Source organism: Anastrepha obliqua, chromosome 3 (genome assembly GCF_027943255.1).
Source record: "Anastrepha obliqua isolate idAnaObli1 chromosome 3, idAnaObli1_1.0, whole genome shotgun sequence".
NCBI lineage: Eukaryota > Metazoa > Arthropoda > Insecta > Diptera > Tephritidae > Anastrepha > Anastrepha obliqua.
In genome coordinates, this window is record NC_072894.1 from 95,537,733 (window position 1) to 95,555,310 (window position 17,578).

Here is a 17,578-nt window from a genome sequence, read left to right on the forward strand (position 1 = left end):
ACACTATTACAAATAAGATGTATTAGTGAAGCAATAGTGTATTAAAGAACTATTCACTGTTATGGCATTCTTGCACTAAATATTTTTTAAGTATAAATTATTTGCTATGAATCATTTCCATTTATGTCAGTATTGTTGTCATTTTCTGTCAAAAAATAATGGAAACTAATTCTCGATCCGCCAAAATGGTGGGAATGGCTTTAAAAAAACAAGATGGAAAGGGTAAAGAATGCCAGATAAAAAGTACATCAACTGTGAATTTTGTTGAAATGAAATCAGACTCATTAAGCTCGAGCTCATTTTCTGAGGATGATGACGATTCCGTACGTGATACCACATACATTCCACCCGATATTGTCAGTAAGAGTAACAGTCACTGCGAACCAAATTCAACATCAGACAGTTCTGATGCTAACACAACCGGTGTCGATACTCCGATGATTTTGACGAGTCCACTAAAAAAAGGAGTAAAGCGTAAACGAAATGAGAGTAATTGGGTAAGAAATGTAAACAAAAAGTTGCGAAATAGTGGAGAAGAAAACAAAATGAGGTCTACGTGTCAAAAAGTTCGAAAAGAGAGAAAAATTGAACCTCCATGTACAGAGAAGTGTAAGCGAAAATGTTTTGAAAAATTTACAGAAGAGGAACGGATGGTAATTTTTAGATCATACTGGGATTTGGCTATGTACGAAAAACAGCGACTATTTATTCAGAATAGTATGGAGCTCATTCAGCCTAAATATCGTTATGTGCGTGAAGGTGGTACGAGAAAGAAAAGGGAAAATAATAATGGCTTCTATTTTCATCTCAATGGGCAGAAAGTTCGAGTATGCAAACTGTTTTTTAAAAATACTTTGAATATTAATGATCGCCTAATAAGAACTAATATATAATATATAATGTTTAGTAAGTGCAAATATAATACAGTCACAAGTCAGAATTTGCAATAGGTTTTCAGCCATAAAACTTTTTGTTATTTGCAGTAACGTCACAATTTTAATTATGTCAGACCATAAAACCTATTTTTGCAGCAACAACGTCATAAGAAAAACTCGGAGTACTTTTGAAGCTACAGAAAAAAGTCCATTATACATTTCAACCTTTAATTTACATATACGTCTTAACCAGATGCTATTTCAGCAAATTTGACCATAATCTCCTTTTCATATACAATTTTAATATATATAAAACAATTTAAAAACTGAAAAATGCGTCTCCTGTAAAATCACAATTTTTGAGTTATGACGACGTTGCAGCAAATGAGCGATATGTACATTTTCTTCCCTATAACGAATTGTTTTTTTTTTATGGAGAAAATGCATAAGATCACAAAAAATATTGTAAAAAATCAACTCGGTTTTCGAGCCACTTCAAACTTGCACTTTATCATACCAAAATTTAATGGGCTATAAAAATCGAAACTAATTTAAAAAAAAAATATTAAAAAAAAAATGTAGAAATATAATTGTGAACACAGGCCTCAATTTTTGAATTATTATTTACACATTATAATTGTGCATATCATAGTTTTCGCTCACCATAATGTAGGATAACGGCGTTGCCGGTGGCACACTTGTGGCAACCAGCTCCAGATTATGCAACCATGGCAATAGACATTGTATTAACAGCGCACGCACATCTTCTCGAGCTGATTGGAAGCGATGTGTAATTTCTGAAAGAGAAGAAAGAGATAGCAAAAGGCAAAGATATTTAAAATGATGTTTGAAATGAGGCACAATTCAATTAGGAAGAAATTGTTGTAAGCAAATCGATTCATGAGCAAGCATACCGAGCGTTTACACATAAAGGATAAGCGCAAAGTATTTACAAGTAATGAGTATGTTTGTTTGAAGGTCATATTTGAAATGGGTGATGGCTTTAAGTTTACTTACCAGAGAACATTGACATTGTTAGTTCTGAACGCAGCTGAGCCAATTGTTTGGAGAGAAACCGTTGCGAACGACAGTATGCATTGCTGAGTAGTGTATCCAAAGTTCCCACTTTGTTGTCATCTTCTGAAAGAACATCAAATAAAAATACATAGTTGTTAGCCAGCAAATCAAAAGAAGTTAATAAATCAAAAAATGGAAAAGTAGGAAAAATTAAAGTATATATATAAAAATTTAAAATACTAAATAAATATGAAAAATTAAAACCTATTTTAGTAGACATTGACGTGAAGTTAAAGTTATCAAGAGATTGCAGACAAAATTGCTTGTAAGCGTTACATATCCTTCGTTGCTGATGTCAGGATTGCAACTGTTCGCAGCAGCAATTGAAATATGTAGTTTGGTCCTATGTTTAGCTTTGAGCGGAAAGCTTTCGTGGAAAGGAAAAATATTCACGTAGAAAACTGGAATAACAAGAATGCCTCTCTGGCGTAAACAATCGCTGAAACTGAAGCCATATCGTAAGTTCTTTTGACAGGATTATTTATTTGATGATTCGTACCTGATTATTAATATTTATTTGTTGATTAAAATTCAAATTTACAAAATTGTCTTATATCATGTCTTACTAACGTTTTATACCTCGTCATCATCGTCATAAAAAGGAGTCAATTAATGCCACACATCAATCCACCTGTAATAACTGAGTGACGCTGGATTTCAATACCTTACTGATCCGGTCTATTACCATATGTCCAAAATAGCTGAAAAATGTAAAACTAAGCCAAACTGTTCTGCAACCGACCAACGTTCACATAAGTAAAAATATGAGCACTTTCACAGCTGCAACGGACCCTAATCTAGTACCCTTTATTGAAAAGTCTGCGGCATTGATGCAGAGCCCATGACTTGTACTTCCAAAAACTTAGTCGTTTTTTTCTCGTGCCATTGCAGGATGGCAGCCGCTGTCGCTGAATGGATGGATAACTACCATTTGAAGTGCACAGGATCGAAATCTCGGGCACAAAACACCAATTGACATAAACCGTCTTTTTTTTAAGCTGTCGCTCTTCGGCAGGCAATGGCAAACCTCCAAGTGTATTTCGGCCATGAAAAAGCTTGTCCCAACAAACCAATCGCTCGCCCAAACACTCAAAAAGGATAATAGCGCAAATTATATACACAGATATATATTTACAAGATTCAGAAATAAAGTGCACATAGTAGTGTTGACTTATTGCTCTCTCTTGAGTAACTCATCGAAGGAGCTCATGAAGATTGACAAAAGACAATCATTATTGCTTTGAAATACCATCGGCGAGGCCAAATATCTGGGCATAACACTTGATGCTAAACTGCGCTGGAAAACTCACATCAAGGAGAAACGAAAAACGCTTTAATTGAAATCAAATAAGCTATATTACCTCATTAGTAGGCGCTCAAGCTTATCAATGCGCAACAAATTACTTATTTACAAACAAACACTAAGACCGGCTTTCGCTAAACAATTCTGGGGATGCGCTAGTCAAAAGCACGTCACCTCTATTTAACGTCTGCAAAAGAAAATCATGCGAAGCATAATGAACTGTACCCTAGTAAAACATACCAACAAGCTCACAAACAGCGACTAATCATGACAATAATGCAGAATCAACCTTACTTCGGCTGAAATCTTCTCAATGATGATTAAAACGCACAACCGTAGCAGACCTTATGGAAAGCGACTAGCGAAGTAGTCTACCCAAGGAGATGTTTTCAACTTACTGCTGAGATATCTTCCAATCCATCAAACTGCGGTGCCCCCGGATATTTTAAGCGTATTTTGAATAACGCAGAACATCCAAAGAGGAAATGCTCCACAGCCCTGCTCCCTACATTTCCTGCATTCCTCCCAGTCCCAGATTGCTATCTTATAAGCATACGCTGCTACTGCGCTATGTCCCATCAGCACACCTATCATAGTTTTACCATCTCTTCGCGTTAGTAATAGTATAAATCGAGTATCAAGAATCGACTGTGATCATCATGTTTACACATGTTATTGGCATTCCTGCAAGTGGTTAGGCTCTCTCATCTTGTTCTAAATTTCTGATCATGTTTTCGTCTTCTCTTCTTGATTAGCGCGTTAACCCCTTAAGCGCTTTTAGCCAAGTTTAACAAAGAGCGCCATTCATTTCTTTCTCGTGCTAACCGGCGCCAATTGCACACCAAGTGAAGCCAAGCCCTTCTCCACCTGATCTTTTCAACGCAGAGGAGGCCTTCATCTAGCTCTGCTACCACCAGCTGGTACCGCATTAAGTACCTTCAGAGCCGGAGCGTATGTATACATTCGGACGACATGACTCAGCCAACCGCTGGATATTTTTATTCGCTGCGCTATATCTATGCCGTCGTAAAACTCATATAGCTCATTGTTCCATCGTCTGCGATATTCGCCGTTGCCAACGTGTAAAGGTCCAAAAATCTTGCGCAGACTCTTTCTCTCAAACACTCCAAGAGACGCCTCATCGGATGTTGTCATTGTCCATGCTTCTGCGTCAAACGTTGTGACAGGCATGGTGAGAGCCTTTTAGATTGCTAGTTTTGTTTGTCGAGGAAGGACTTTACTACTCAGTTGCCTACTTAGGCCAAAGTATCACTTGTTGGATTACAAGGCCGACATTGTTATTGGTGTTAAAGTTTTCTTCTAGTTCGTTACATAACATTCGTTTTGACTTTGGTATTTCGTTCACATAATCCGAAGATAGGGACCCTGTTTTTCGCTATATCGTCTACTATCTCGTTCCCTTCAATGCCCTTATGGCCTGGAACCCAATAGAAATGTAGTAGAAATGTACAATTCTTTGACTATCTTGGACGTTATGCTAAATCATGTAATTGCTTAATAGCTGCTTGACTATCTATGTAAAAGTTAACTTTGGAGTTGATCCCAGTTGTATCATAAACTAGATATGTTGCCTTTCCAACTACGAAAACCACTACCGTGATCTGTAATCTTATACGACTTCCGTAAGTCTAACTCTGGACATAATATCCCACCGCCGACTCCACTAGCCTTTTTAGAACCCTCCTAAAGCCCTTACGCCATCCTTCTTATTCGATAGTAATAATCTTGAATTCTGATGTCCCCCAATTTGGGTCGAACTTTTTAGTTTATTTTCTCATGTAAAGGCCAAAAATGATGATATTTTGAAATGATTGTATGGGGAGTCCCCCAGGGGAGTTCCAGGGGGTGTGCCACTGGCATGGGTGGATCGGCCCCACGGTCGGTCATACATTTGGACTCGATTGGAGCACTCTAAATGGGTCAAAGTGGGATTTTTCGTTCGACCCAAATTGGGGGACATCAGAATTCGTTTTAGAGGTATGATTCCTTCGGCAAAGTTTCTTATTTTGATCCCTAGAATACGATTTTCACAGAGCAATGAGCGATTTTTAAATCGCCCCGCCCTAATATGTATATAAATATTTTTTTTTCACAAAAAGGGTATTTGCCCTTCAGAAAAAAATAAATGGAAGACACACGTGCAGAAATTCAAAATATTACAATAGAATTCTAAATAGAGGTATGTCAGGTATGCCAAACAAAATAAACACTACGCCAACAACACACCAAGATTGGTACTGAGCTATTAAATAGCATGATTCTGAAACAAATTCCAATTATGTTCGGCCTTTATGTATGTATAAGTAAGTTTATAAGAGAATATATTCAAATAAATATGTATGTACACACCCCCTTTCATAGCAAAATGCTTTCCGCGTTTTTCTAAATCACCAAGCGGACTATCTGTAGTGGTGCGCATAACTAAGTGCAGATGATTTTGATTTAATAGTGGCAATGTTTTTCAAGTAATAATTAATTTAATTTATTTCCTTAATACTATTTAGGAATTACAATACTAATTTAGAAAAATTCAACAAATTTTAATCTGAAGAACTTTTTAAACTGAATCTTTTGAAAAATTTTGGGTATGCAGTAACATGGCTGATGAAGTTTTAGGAAAATAGGTGCTAGATTTAAGCCGCTAAAAATCGCGTTGCTTTTTATTATTATCAGTTAGTTTTTTTTGGGTACGGCTTATAAAAATCAATTTATTGTGGGAGAAAATGCGCAGAAATGTTTGCAAGCAAAAAAAAACAGTAAAAAGAATCAAGCCCAGTTTTTATAAATTACACTTATTTCCCCCAACAAAATTTTTTGTTGTTAAATCAACGCTATTTTTTAGACGCATAATACTTGTACTTTATAATTGTAACATTTAATTGGGCTATAAAACTGCATAATGGCCCAAAAATTCAGATTAAAAAGAGCAAAGTTTGTTTTGTATGGTTTTGGTTAAAGAATAAAAAAAAAAAAAATTACAAACAATTTTAACTCAAAAAGCATTTTATTAAAGAAATCATCATGTGCTCAGTTACTCTCTCCTCTATTAAGAATGTTGTTGGTACGGTTGCCATTGTCGCTTTAATAGCTTCGTGCAGCTGCATGACGTTTTTTTTTCACTACCAAATGCCAACGGAAATGCATAAATAGATAATAGTCGCAGGGTGCCTAATCAGGTGAAAATGGCAATGGTGCAACGAAATGATTTATCTTTTTGTCAAAAATTCACTCACAACACTTGACCAAAGATAATCGAATTTTTGGTTGTCCGTGAGTTTGTGCGGCACAAATCTCGAATTGAACTTACGAAGACCTGTAAACTTGGTAAAAATGGGATACACCGTTATCTGGTTCAAATTATCAATTCAATTTCAATGATCTTCAGAGAGATTTCTTATTGCATTGAAGAAAATTGCGCTCTTTGTCAATGTTTTCTGAGGATAATCCTCTCTGTGGAGGACCTAGCCTCGTAGTAGCGAGTAGTGCTTTGCTCGACAAATTAGAAGTTAAACAGAACAAAATTTAACGTTACTCACTTAAACAGCTTTAATTAGCAAAGTTAAAATGATTCTATAAAGACGTCGTACATATGCCAAATATGCGCCTCTTTCGATATATTTTTGCTATTTTGAAGATAATGAAATAATGAAATTATGCTTGTCTCGGCAATACTGCTGTTTCCGTGGCGCCGCAATTTAATGGCGGATTCTTATAGAACTCGACAAAAGAAAACGACATGAATGAGTAAAATTTTTTGGTATCTCGCTTAGTTTTCGAGATATTAAATAAAAAAATGATAATAATAATACTAATTTTTTCTTCAGTTTCGATAGAATTCGGCGAGATAAGACAAAATATAGGAGTAAAATTTTCAAAAAAATAACCCTTATCAGTCCGACTCTGGCTACGCAATCCACCGTATTTTTGCGTAGAACTTCTTTTCGCGTGGGCGGCCTAAGGAGGCACAATAACCCCCATCCCCAACATTAATACTAAACTTAAATACTTAATTTTTATTTCATTTGCAGGCATCCGGCAACACCATACTGTTGTCATTCCAATCTTCTTCTTATTCGCGTTTAAAATTGGAAAGTGACTGTATGGACAAATGCATTTGCATTTTATTTTAATACAAATAATTCGAATATAAGGATAAAAATAAGTAAAAACACGCGTGTGAGTGTATATTTCGTGAATTTTAGTGAAGTGTTAAAAAATATATAGTGTAATGTGGCAAATGATAGTGAAGTTCCAAAGGGCATTTTGAAAGCAAATAATTATGAAATTATTATTTCCCGAATAGTTTGGAATAGTTATAAAGAGTGTTCCTTAACACCTCACGAACATCTCCACCAAGTTTCATTAATAAAGACATAATAGTTTGCCAAAAATTGCCCAATATACATTATTCTAAATTCCAGCCTTTTTTTTATTCAATATCTCGAAAACTAAGCGAGATATCAAAAAATTTTACTCCTTCATTTCGTTTTCTTTTGTCGAGTTCTATAAGAATCCGCCATAAGATTGTGGCGCCACGGAAACAGCAGAATCCCCCTTGTCTCAGAAGCCCTAGCTTCCATTTTTCCGAAAACTGGGACAGTCGATCACCATTACAAGAACATCCATAAACAGGAAAATACATAAACAGCAACAGCATCAAAACCTCTCAATCGAGCTCGCTGATCTTCTGATGAGTCAAGATCGACCCGGAATTGCCTGGTGCAATTTTTCTTTCCTTTATTTTTTATACTAAAATTTAATGGGGTTTAATAAAACACACCCAGAAGTTTTTTTTAAGATTCTGCCTAAAAAGTTCAATATTCTGAAGACTATATTTTTAAAAAAGATAAGCAAATAAAATATTGCAAATATTGGAAAAGGCTAAAGTGAATTAGTTATGTGAACACAGTGTATACAGAACTCAAAACTTCTATAAAAAAAATGGCGCCATAAGTTTTGATTTGACCGTGCTGCTGGATTTTAGTCTTGATCTTACAAATTGCAAGACCTACAGTTTTATTATGTCTCCGAATGGTAGATGGATTTTTATGGAAGCTTTTCCATTCATTGCTTGCCTCTTGGCGACAGTTAGTACAAAATAATTCTTCCATCATTTTATGCCCATATTTCACGTATTCAATAGCCATGCCATGCTCCTGGTATACCGCATTTATGTTTACAAAGATATTTTTTATTCATTACATTATACATTCATACATTCTTAAAATATTTGCTCAAATGGTGATAATTTACCAACAATTTTCTGAGCTCATCAATCACATATGGAATATTTTGTATAATAATAAGTCCTTGGCATTTCAGTCGCAGCTAATCACGGAACCATCACTTTGACGGTGTTTTGCACAGATACACAAATCACTCAACTTCGAGAGGATATAAATACGCATAAAAATATTGTATAAATAAAAAAAGTGTGATTTGAAGCAACCGATAAGAAAATGATTGAATGCACTCGAGCAAATAATGACAAATCCAAAATTCAAATGCGCATATGTACATATACATACATACGGGCATGATGCTTCAAGTTAAAACGTGCGAACACACAAACACACCCACATGCACCTGAATTCACATACACAAAGTTATCAATGACAATAACAACTCTCTTTATTTGCTTATATTTTATTTACAACCACTTGTTGATAGTTGTTGATGTGTCGACACAGAGGTCAGGTCAGGTGATGTGTGAAAGGCACTTGCAATACACACGCACATTCATGTATATATATATTAGTATTTGTATTTTGTTGAGCATAAGTGCCGGTTACTATTATCAGCACACAAGCAGGCATACCAGTATTTATTGTACTTTAATAAAATTGAATATACTATTATCCTTCTAACGGAAATTATGAATGAATAGCAGTTGCGCGGAATTGCGCAGGCACAGAGAGCACTGAAAGTTACGAGCCAGAGCTATGGTAGTTGATTAAAGAGTAGAAGAAATTTTAAGCTTTTACGATATTTCCAGTGAGCTTTTCGAGATGTATATATGTCTATTTATGTGTATGTAAACAGGATAAATATGAAGAAAATAGAAATTTGGTTAAAAAGCGAAAGTGACCCGCATATTTTCTTCAGTTACGGTTGATAAGGCGATTGGCGTGAACGGAAAAATAAATCCTAGAAAATATGCGAGAAGTTAATTGAGCATCATACGATTTACATGATTACGGAAACTAATAAAAATATTTTCATTGATGATACAAACAAAATTTAAACCAAAAACAAAAAAACAAAATACGCTAAATATGTAAATATTTTCACTTAGTGCGTAAAAAATATGTTTTCAAAAAGGAATTTGAAAATTCTGCAATTAAAATTGCAAAAAATATGGAAAACTATGGTATAAAACGGAAAATAATTAACTATATACTCTTTAATAAGTGTGTGAGCAATTTGGTGTCTGAAATAAATTGGGAAACAAAGCAAAATGCTTTCAAAAAACAGTACTAGGCAACGAATGTTCGCCACAAACAACGAAAATCAAGAAAGAAAATTTATTTAGCACAAATATTTAGTCTATAGAGCGATTCTATACCAAGTGATCCAAGTATTTTGGACATAGGCCGTAAACCTTAGCTGTTAGAGCCTATTTTTTATGCTTACTTGTAAAAGTTATTTTATGAATAAACTGTATATAATAATAATATTTTGGACATGGTCTTCGATTTAAAAAAAAAATTGGTTTACGTATACACTTCAAAATTTTTACAAAAATAAAACATTTTTTTAACTTTATTTTATATTCTATATTATTTTAAAAAAATTCAGAAAAAACAATATTTTTTTTTATTATAAATAATAATAATATTTTGGGCATGGTCTTCGATTTTTAAAAAAATTGGTTTAAGTATAATGACACTAAAAAATGTTTACAAAACTAGAACTTTTTCTTTTAACTTTATTTTATATTGTATTTAAAAAAATCAGGAAAAACAATGGTTTTTTTTTATAAAAGATATTTCACTTTAAAAACTCTATACCAAAATGTTTCCTATATTTTTTGCAGAATTTTTCCAGTTTACTAACTAATCTTATACAAAACAAAACAATTTTCAGAATAATTTAAAACCATGTTACGAAGAAGAAGAAAAAACGCGCATTTTTAGACTCAATCAATTCTATAATTTTGTGTTTAAACAATTTTATTAAAAACAAAATTGAAAAAAAAAATGAATGTGTGAAAAAAGTGATTAAAGCTTAAACTGAAGGCTAATATTAAGTACATCATTATCAGGCATCAGACATCGCCTGGTTTATGAGGTCTAAAAATTGCATCTCTTTGCGATTTTTTTTTTAAGGAAAAAATTAATTTAGCACTGCAAAGTTTTTTCTATCTTTTAAGGAACATTTAAAAAGTATAAAAAATTTTTGTACTGGTTAAAATAAGTTGAAAAAAATCTTTAACATAGAAATTAGTAGAGCGCTGAACGCTGGAGTTTCCAACTGGCGTACAAGATACAGTTCGTAATTATTATCTAAAACAAAAAATTCAAATGGATTTCTAATTATCATGATTTTTTATTCTAGATGAACTAAGAAAACTGAGAGAAATTCCGAAATTTCAACTTTTTGGAGGTTTTAAAGAAAAAAATGCCTTTCTATAAAAAAAAAATTCACTTCAACTTGGTATAAAAATCTTTTTTTTTTATCAATTTTGTTAGTTCAAATAGAAGAGAATTTAATACTGAAGAGAACAAGCTATGATTCATTTCAAAAGGTTCATTAGTTTTTTCCATTCATGTACGCCAATTCAAAGAAATCATAAAAATGAAAAGTCGAGAAAAGAAAATAAAGTTTGTACTATAGCTGTCCGGTCACAGCGTAACTACCTAACGCTCGCCTATCTTTGGCTTTGTATCTACGGAAATATTGAGAATTAGGCTCTGTAACTTTGTGTGAATATTCTGAAATATATTAGGAATCGCTTAAAACGAAAACACAAAATTGATTTTTTTGACCTTATAAACCAGGCTCCCCCTTAAATTGATGAAAAATTAAAAACTGAGTGCGCAGCATTACTATGTTAGAGCTATAATTTCACGTGTGTGAATAACTTGCGGCCGCCATAGCCGAATGGGTTGGTGTGTGACTACCATTCGGATTTCACAGAGGGAACGTAGATTCGAATCTCGGTGAAACACCAAATGAAGAAAAACATTTTTCTAGCGGTCGCCACTCGGCAGGCAATGGCAAACCTCCGAGTGTATTTCTGCCATGAAAAAGCTCCTCCGGCTTGAAACTGTAGGTCCCTCCATTTGTGGAACAACATCAAAACGCACACCACAAATAGGAGGAGGAGCTCGGCCAAACACTCAAAAAGGGTGTTCGCGCCAATTATATATATATATTTATGTATAATAATTTGCAGGTTTAACACTGGTAGCTCAACTCCTGATAAATATTTCAAATAAGAAGAAAACTTTCCGTTAAGGAGTTACATAGGTTTCGTGGGTTTAAAAAATCGATTTTTGTTTTTGGCCTATTAATTTCTACAACCTCTCAAGAATATTATCCTAAATTTTCAAGTCGATCCGAATAATAGTTTCGGAGACACAGCCATTGGAAGGAGTGCGCTCGAAGCCACTTTTATTATTACTCAAAACTTTAAACGCGTTTTTTTCGGAACAGTGTTTTCAAAGTCGGTTATCAAATGTTCTCGAAAACTACTCAACCGATCTTGATGAAATTTTGCACAGGTGTTCGAGATACAATTTACTCGTGCTTGTACGAAGGATTTTTTTTTCAATTACAACAACTAAAAAAAAACAAAATGTCAAGCAAATTTGACCGAAATTTTCAGTTTTTGGGAAAAATGTCTGCCAAAATTCAAATTACTTTTTTTCTTTCCTTCGCTCAAGCACTTATTTGTGTTTTTTCATTATTGTTGATCCTGTCAGGAGTTATGCTGACAACGCGGCCGCACCTTTTTTTCGAGGGGTCAACGGTAATTGGCGTCACAATGGAGGAGTTTTAATTTTTTTTGAAAATTTCAGAAACTATTTTCTAAATATGTATCTATAAGACAGAAAAAGGTTTGAATTAAATAAATAATTTTTTTACATAGAAAAAAAATATTGAAAATAGGCTTTTTTTTACCCGACGAAACCCATGTAACCGCTTAAAAATAGCATGGCCAAGAAACACAATACATAAGTAACTGCCAAGCCAAAGATACTTTATTAAGAATTCCAACAGATCAAAATTTTAATAATTGAAAGTCAAAAGATTGAGATTACCAACCATGAAGGGCAGGTGCAATCTGCTAACTACTCACTATTTTGTTTGGATAAAAAATTACCTGAATGCAATATTTATCACCCGATAAATAAGGGGCTTGCGTTTCATTTTTGAATTGGGAGCAATATTATTTTGTACTCCCTTGAGGTTTGTAAGAGATTTTATTGTTTGTGTGTCGCCTTGTATTTAAATGCCTACTTGCAAGCCCTTTTACGCTTAAGAAAATTATTTCTCTCACAGTGCCGCAATTGCTTCGATTCTGAATTATTTGCGATTTCGACGCTTTTTCGAGATGAATACAAATGAAAAATGGGTCACTGACAGAAACAGAAGCCGAAAAGGACGATCGGTGAAAACAATTGCCAAACCCGGATTGACGGCCACCAAGAAGGCTTTTCTGTTTGTTTGGTGCGTGTGACAGCAAATCATCCACTATGAACTGCTCCCATTGGATCAAATACTCAATTCAGACTGCTAATGTCAAGAGCTGATCAGACTGAAGCAGGCGATTGACCATCTATTTTCTGTTGAGATAACATCAGACCGCCCACATTTTTAAGACACGCTAGAAGCTCCAAAATTCAGAAGGAAAGTTCTTTTGCATTCGCCGTACTATTCAAAGCAATCGTCAGATATTCCGGCATTTGCAAAATTTCCCCGATGGTACAAATCTGGTTTCAAGAGGTGTTTGCGAAAATGGGCAGTTCAAGCTTTTTTATTTTTTTTTTACATACTGATAGATAAGTGGAATCGATGACACACTGCGAAAACCACATGGGGATATCGCAAAAGTAGCCCCAGACTGGAACCCACAAGGCAGTCGGAGATGTGGTAGGTCATCTAACACGTGGATGCGACTTAACTTTAAATAAATATAATTTTAACTTATTTTTTGAAGCCCTTTTGTTCCACCTGGGAATATATATATATAATAGAGACGAGAAATTGTAACATCACCCTCAATGTAGAAAAAATATCGAAAAAAACGCCGCATATACGAGTATAAACGGCATGGTCTTATATACAAGGTGACGCAAAATTACTTACCCTATCAGAAGATTTATAATTATTGCAATCATATTTGACACTTATGGAAGACAGGTGCAGTAGATCAGTACAAACAGACAATCAACCGAACGCGTGAAGGTCAAAATAAAGATTTCCATCACTCAAAATAATTTTTTTTTTTTTTTAATGAAAAAGTTATTCAAAATTAATTTCGCGCTACTTTGTGTATATTTAATACATTGACGAAATGAAGCGAAACAACTTTTTACTCACCTAATACTATTTGCGGCGCCAAGTGGCGAGCTAAGACACTTATTAGCTTACTGTCGTAACTTTTATGATTTTGACAATGGCAAATTTAAGGCAATTTAATTTCAAATTTGAGTTCATAATTTAATTTTACCGACTTTAAGTTTTCGGCTGTTTTTCTGTGTGTGTGTGTTAATTGTATATCAGGAACCATAAAGACACAACACGTGCTTGTACAACCGACTAGGGATTAGCTTTCATAAAGCTTTAAGCAATTAGAAATGAAAAATCTATGGCCTATTATTTAGAGCACGTCGTTTTCCGCATTTGGCTGGCCAACTTATACTTCAAAGTAAACGCGTCAATTTCACTTTCTCGGTGGCTGGAAAACTTTTTAGCAAATATTCATATGCGAGTGTGAAGACATAATTTAATAATCTGACCAAATTTCTCAACACAAAATTAAAGTGTATTTGTGTTGAACATATTTTTGTATACATATTAGGGTGCCTCACCAAAAAAACAAATTACGCGTTATCCATCGGAATTATAAAACTTATATACAAAAAACAAAATATTAATTTTACTTGAGCTTGAAAGTATCCCCGAAAATCTATTGTTTTATATTAGTTTTTAAAAATGTTATTCCCCCAAAAGTGAGGTAATCATATGATAAAAGAGTTTAGGCTTAAAAATTCGTTCAACAGAATTAAATAACTAATAGTTAATGCGGTTTTTGATGCTGTTTTTTCGAAGCTGGATATAAGGGAAACTTGAATAACTCCGCCAAATCTTGAGCGACTTAAGCTTCTAAACTGTGACTAATGTCCCAAATTTGACAAATTCCACTATTTTGATTATGCCAATAAAATTTGTAGACTTTTTTATGCTAATCTTTTAATCTTAAATTCTTCCACCATCTGAGGTGATATTTTTGAAAGAAACATTTTGTTATAATATAAATTTTATTTATAAAGCAAAGCGATCTCAATCGACCTCACTCCAATTTTAATAATTTTTCGAAATATTGTGGCGGAAGTCTTGAAATATAACATGAAGGAAAACCAGTACCATTTTTTTTAAGTGAAGAGCGGTGCACCTTAATGTACCAATATGTACTTATACCTAATATATATAATTGACGCATACATCCTTTATGTATTAGGCTTAGCTCCCACTACAATTTGTGGTATGCGGTCACCATCTCGATGCTGTCTTACACATGCGCCGTATAGTAACCTTGCAGTGATAAGCTTAACTGTTCAGCAAACATTTCATGAATTGATGGAAGAAGACATACTAGTTCGAGAGTGGCTATAATTGTTCCAGTTACAAAATGACCAATTAGAGTCCTAGATACGTATTACTAAAAATGGGAACGCTTCTAAAATGAAAGATGCAAGAAATCAGGTTTGCTCGAATATAAATGTTAATAGAGCCAACCAGCCAAGTAGTGAATACTAAAAATCTAACTTAGCAGAATATTTGAATAAAGAGTAAAACTTTATTGAATAACAGAATTTAATTTTTTTTCATGTAAAATGTTATTTTTACAAATAAAATCAATCACATAAAAACATACATTTGATGGTGGCATTGTGCCTAGCAAATTCGGATTTTACATAAAATTATTATATAAAAAAGTCATTGAGCATAGCGTCAAAATTAATTTCGTGTTGTCCAAATTTTAAATGAAGCTACCTTTAATTCATACGAAGTTAATATGAACATTAATATTTACTAAAGTATTATTAATATTAAATTTTCGAACACAAACTTGCACTTGGGGATTTTTTTATTTAAAGAACAGCAAGATGGCACTAAAAAGTAAATTATATGTAATTTTTTAATATTGCAATAGGAAAAATCACTGTATGCAATTTCTTTATAAGTACATCAAACTTAAACTTGCCAAAAAACCAAAAATACGGAAATTTTACAATATTTTAAAAACAAGTTGAACATTATGTTTTTATCACTATTTTTTGTTACAATTAACAACGTATTTATAATTATTTGTTTATAGAGCTTCCTCTATATTTTTTTTTTTATTAATTAAACATAGCTTCTTTTAAAAACGAAAAATTAGGGCTTTTTTTCGTTGAATTTTATGTAAAATTCACATCTACTACAAGAAACAAGATCAAAAAAATCGTTCCATGCAAGTTGGGCCAACATACACCTTTGGACAGCTAATTAGAAATGCGATTTTTTGACCAGTGTTGCCTACTTTTCTTTTACTTTTTTTACTTTTAATCATTTTTTATGCAAACATAGATCATTCTCCCACGAAAAAAAATTTCAAACCTTGTCTTAATTAAAAAGAACCAAAATTCAACAAATTTTCATCAAAATGTTCAACTTGCAGGGGCAATAACCTTTGAATTGTGTAAAGATTTGCTCTTTATTACAGATAAAGGGTCTTTCAAAAGCCGTGTAAGGCATATACAAATTTAGATTATTTAAGGTTTCACTATTTTTATTCAAAATACGACTCTTAACAATTATGTGTATGTGAAAAATTGCATTATTTAAATGTCCACCATGAGCACATCTACAGGCTGCCATAGGAGAATTAAAATTTTCAAAGACTTGCACACGGATTATCGCATTGAGCTCCGAACGCTGAGTTTCAGCTTTGGAATCGTGGTTGGCTTATATACATATTTATACACATATACTTTACTTTTCAAAAATCTCACAAAACGTAGTCTTGTGGAGTTAGATCGTATGATCTACTTGGCCAGTTGATGTCACCATTACGCAGCATTACCCGTGTTGTGTGACTTGTGACTACGTCCTGTTGAAAATAAAGATGGTCTGTATCTATCCCTTCAAACTCAGACCACAAACATTTGCCATCAGTTGTCTAACGCGATTTCTTTAATAATAACAGTTCTTTCATTTCATTTTCGAAGAAAAATGGCCCAATTATTACCAGACCAAAAACTACACCAAACTATACATTTTAGTGGATGTAGTGCAAGCAAAAGAAATCCATTATTTCTGCGTAAAATTTTTGTACAAGTGGTTTAAAACTGTTTTTTGGACGATCTTTAACTCCCGGGCGATACTACGACTACTATCATAATATGCAGGTCAACTTCGATTATTTCTGTGATTTTATCGACATTTTCTTTAATATCAAAAATGCCTTTCTGGTGCTAACCGGTGCCAGTTGGACACACCAAGGAAGCCAAGTCATTCATCACCTGATCTTTTCAACGCAGTGGAGGCCTTCCGCTTCTTCTGCTACCACCAGCTGGTACAGCATCGAATACTTTCAGAGCCGGAGCGTTTGTATCCATACGAACAACATAACCCAGCCAACGTAGCCGGTGCATCCTATTCGCTGCGCTATGTCTATGGCATCGAAAAGCTCGTACAGCTCATCGTTCCATCGCTTGCGATATTCGCCGTCGCTAACGTGGAAAGGTCCAAAAATCTTGCGCAGAATCTTTCACTCAAACACTCCAAGAGATGCCTCATCGGATGTTGTCATCGGCCATGCTTCTGCGCCAAACGTTGTGACAGGCATGATGAGATCCTTATAGAGTGCAATTTTAGTTCGTCGAGAGAGGACTTTAATATTCAGTTGCCTACTTAGTCCCAAGTAGCGCTTGTTGGCAAAAGATATTCTTCGTTGGATTTCAAGGCTCTCACCAACTTATTCGACTACCCTCTCTATTATACCAAAATTTAATGCTCTTCAAAAGTATGAAATTTTGATGAAAATTTTGTAAAATTTTTATAATTAGCTGTCCATAGGGTTAAGTCG

General features: G+C 34.0%; 1 protein-coding gene across 1 annotated transcript in view; it reads right to left on the bottom strand.

The window, feature by feature from the left end:
* Window positions 1-2,011, bottom strand: part of LOC129242693 (protein furry-like) — a 49,078-nt gene extending 47,067 nt beyond the window's left edge. Inside the window, exons 1-2 of the mRNA XM_054879487.1 lie at window positions 1,893-2,011; window positions 1,539-1,672 (exon numbers count right to left, since the gene is read on the bottom strand). Coding sequence (XP_054735462.1) covers window positions 1,539-1,672; window positions 1,893-1,908 — 150 coding nt within the window. The 5' untranslated portion in view covers window positions 1,909-2,011. The remainder of the gene's footprint in view (window positions 1-1,538; window positions 1,673-1,892) is intronic.
* Window positions 2,012-17,578: the final 15,567 nt, after the last annotated feature.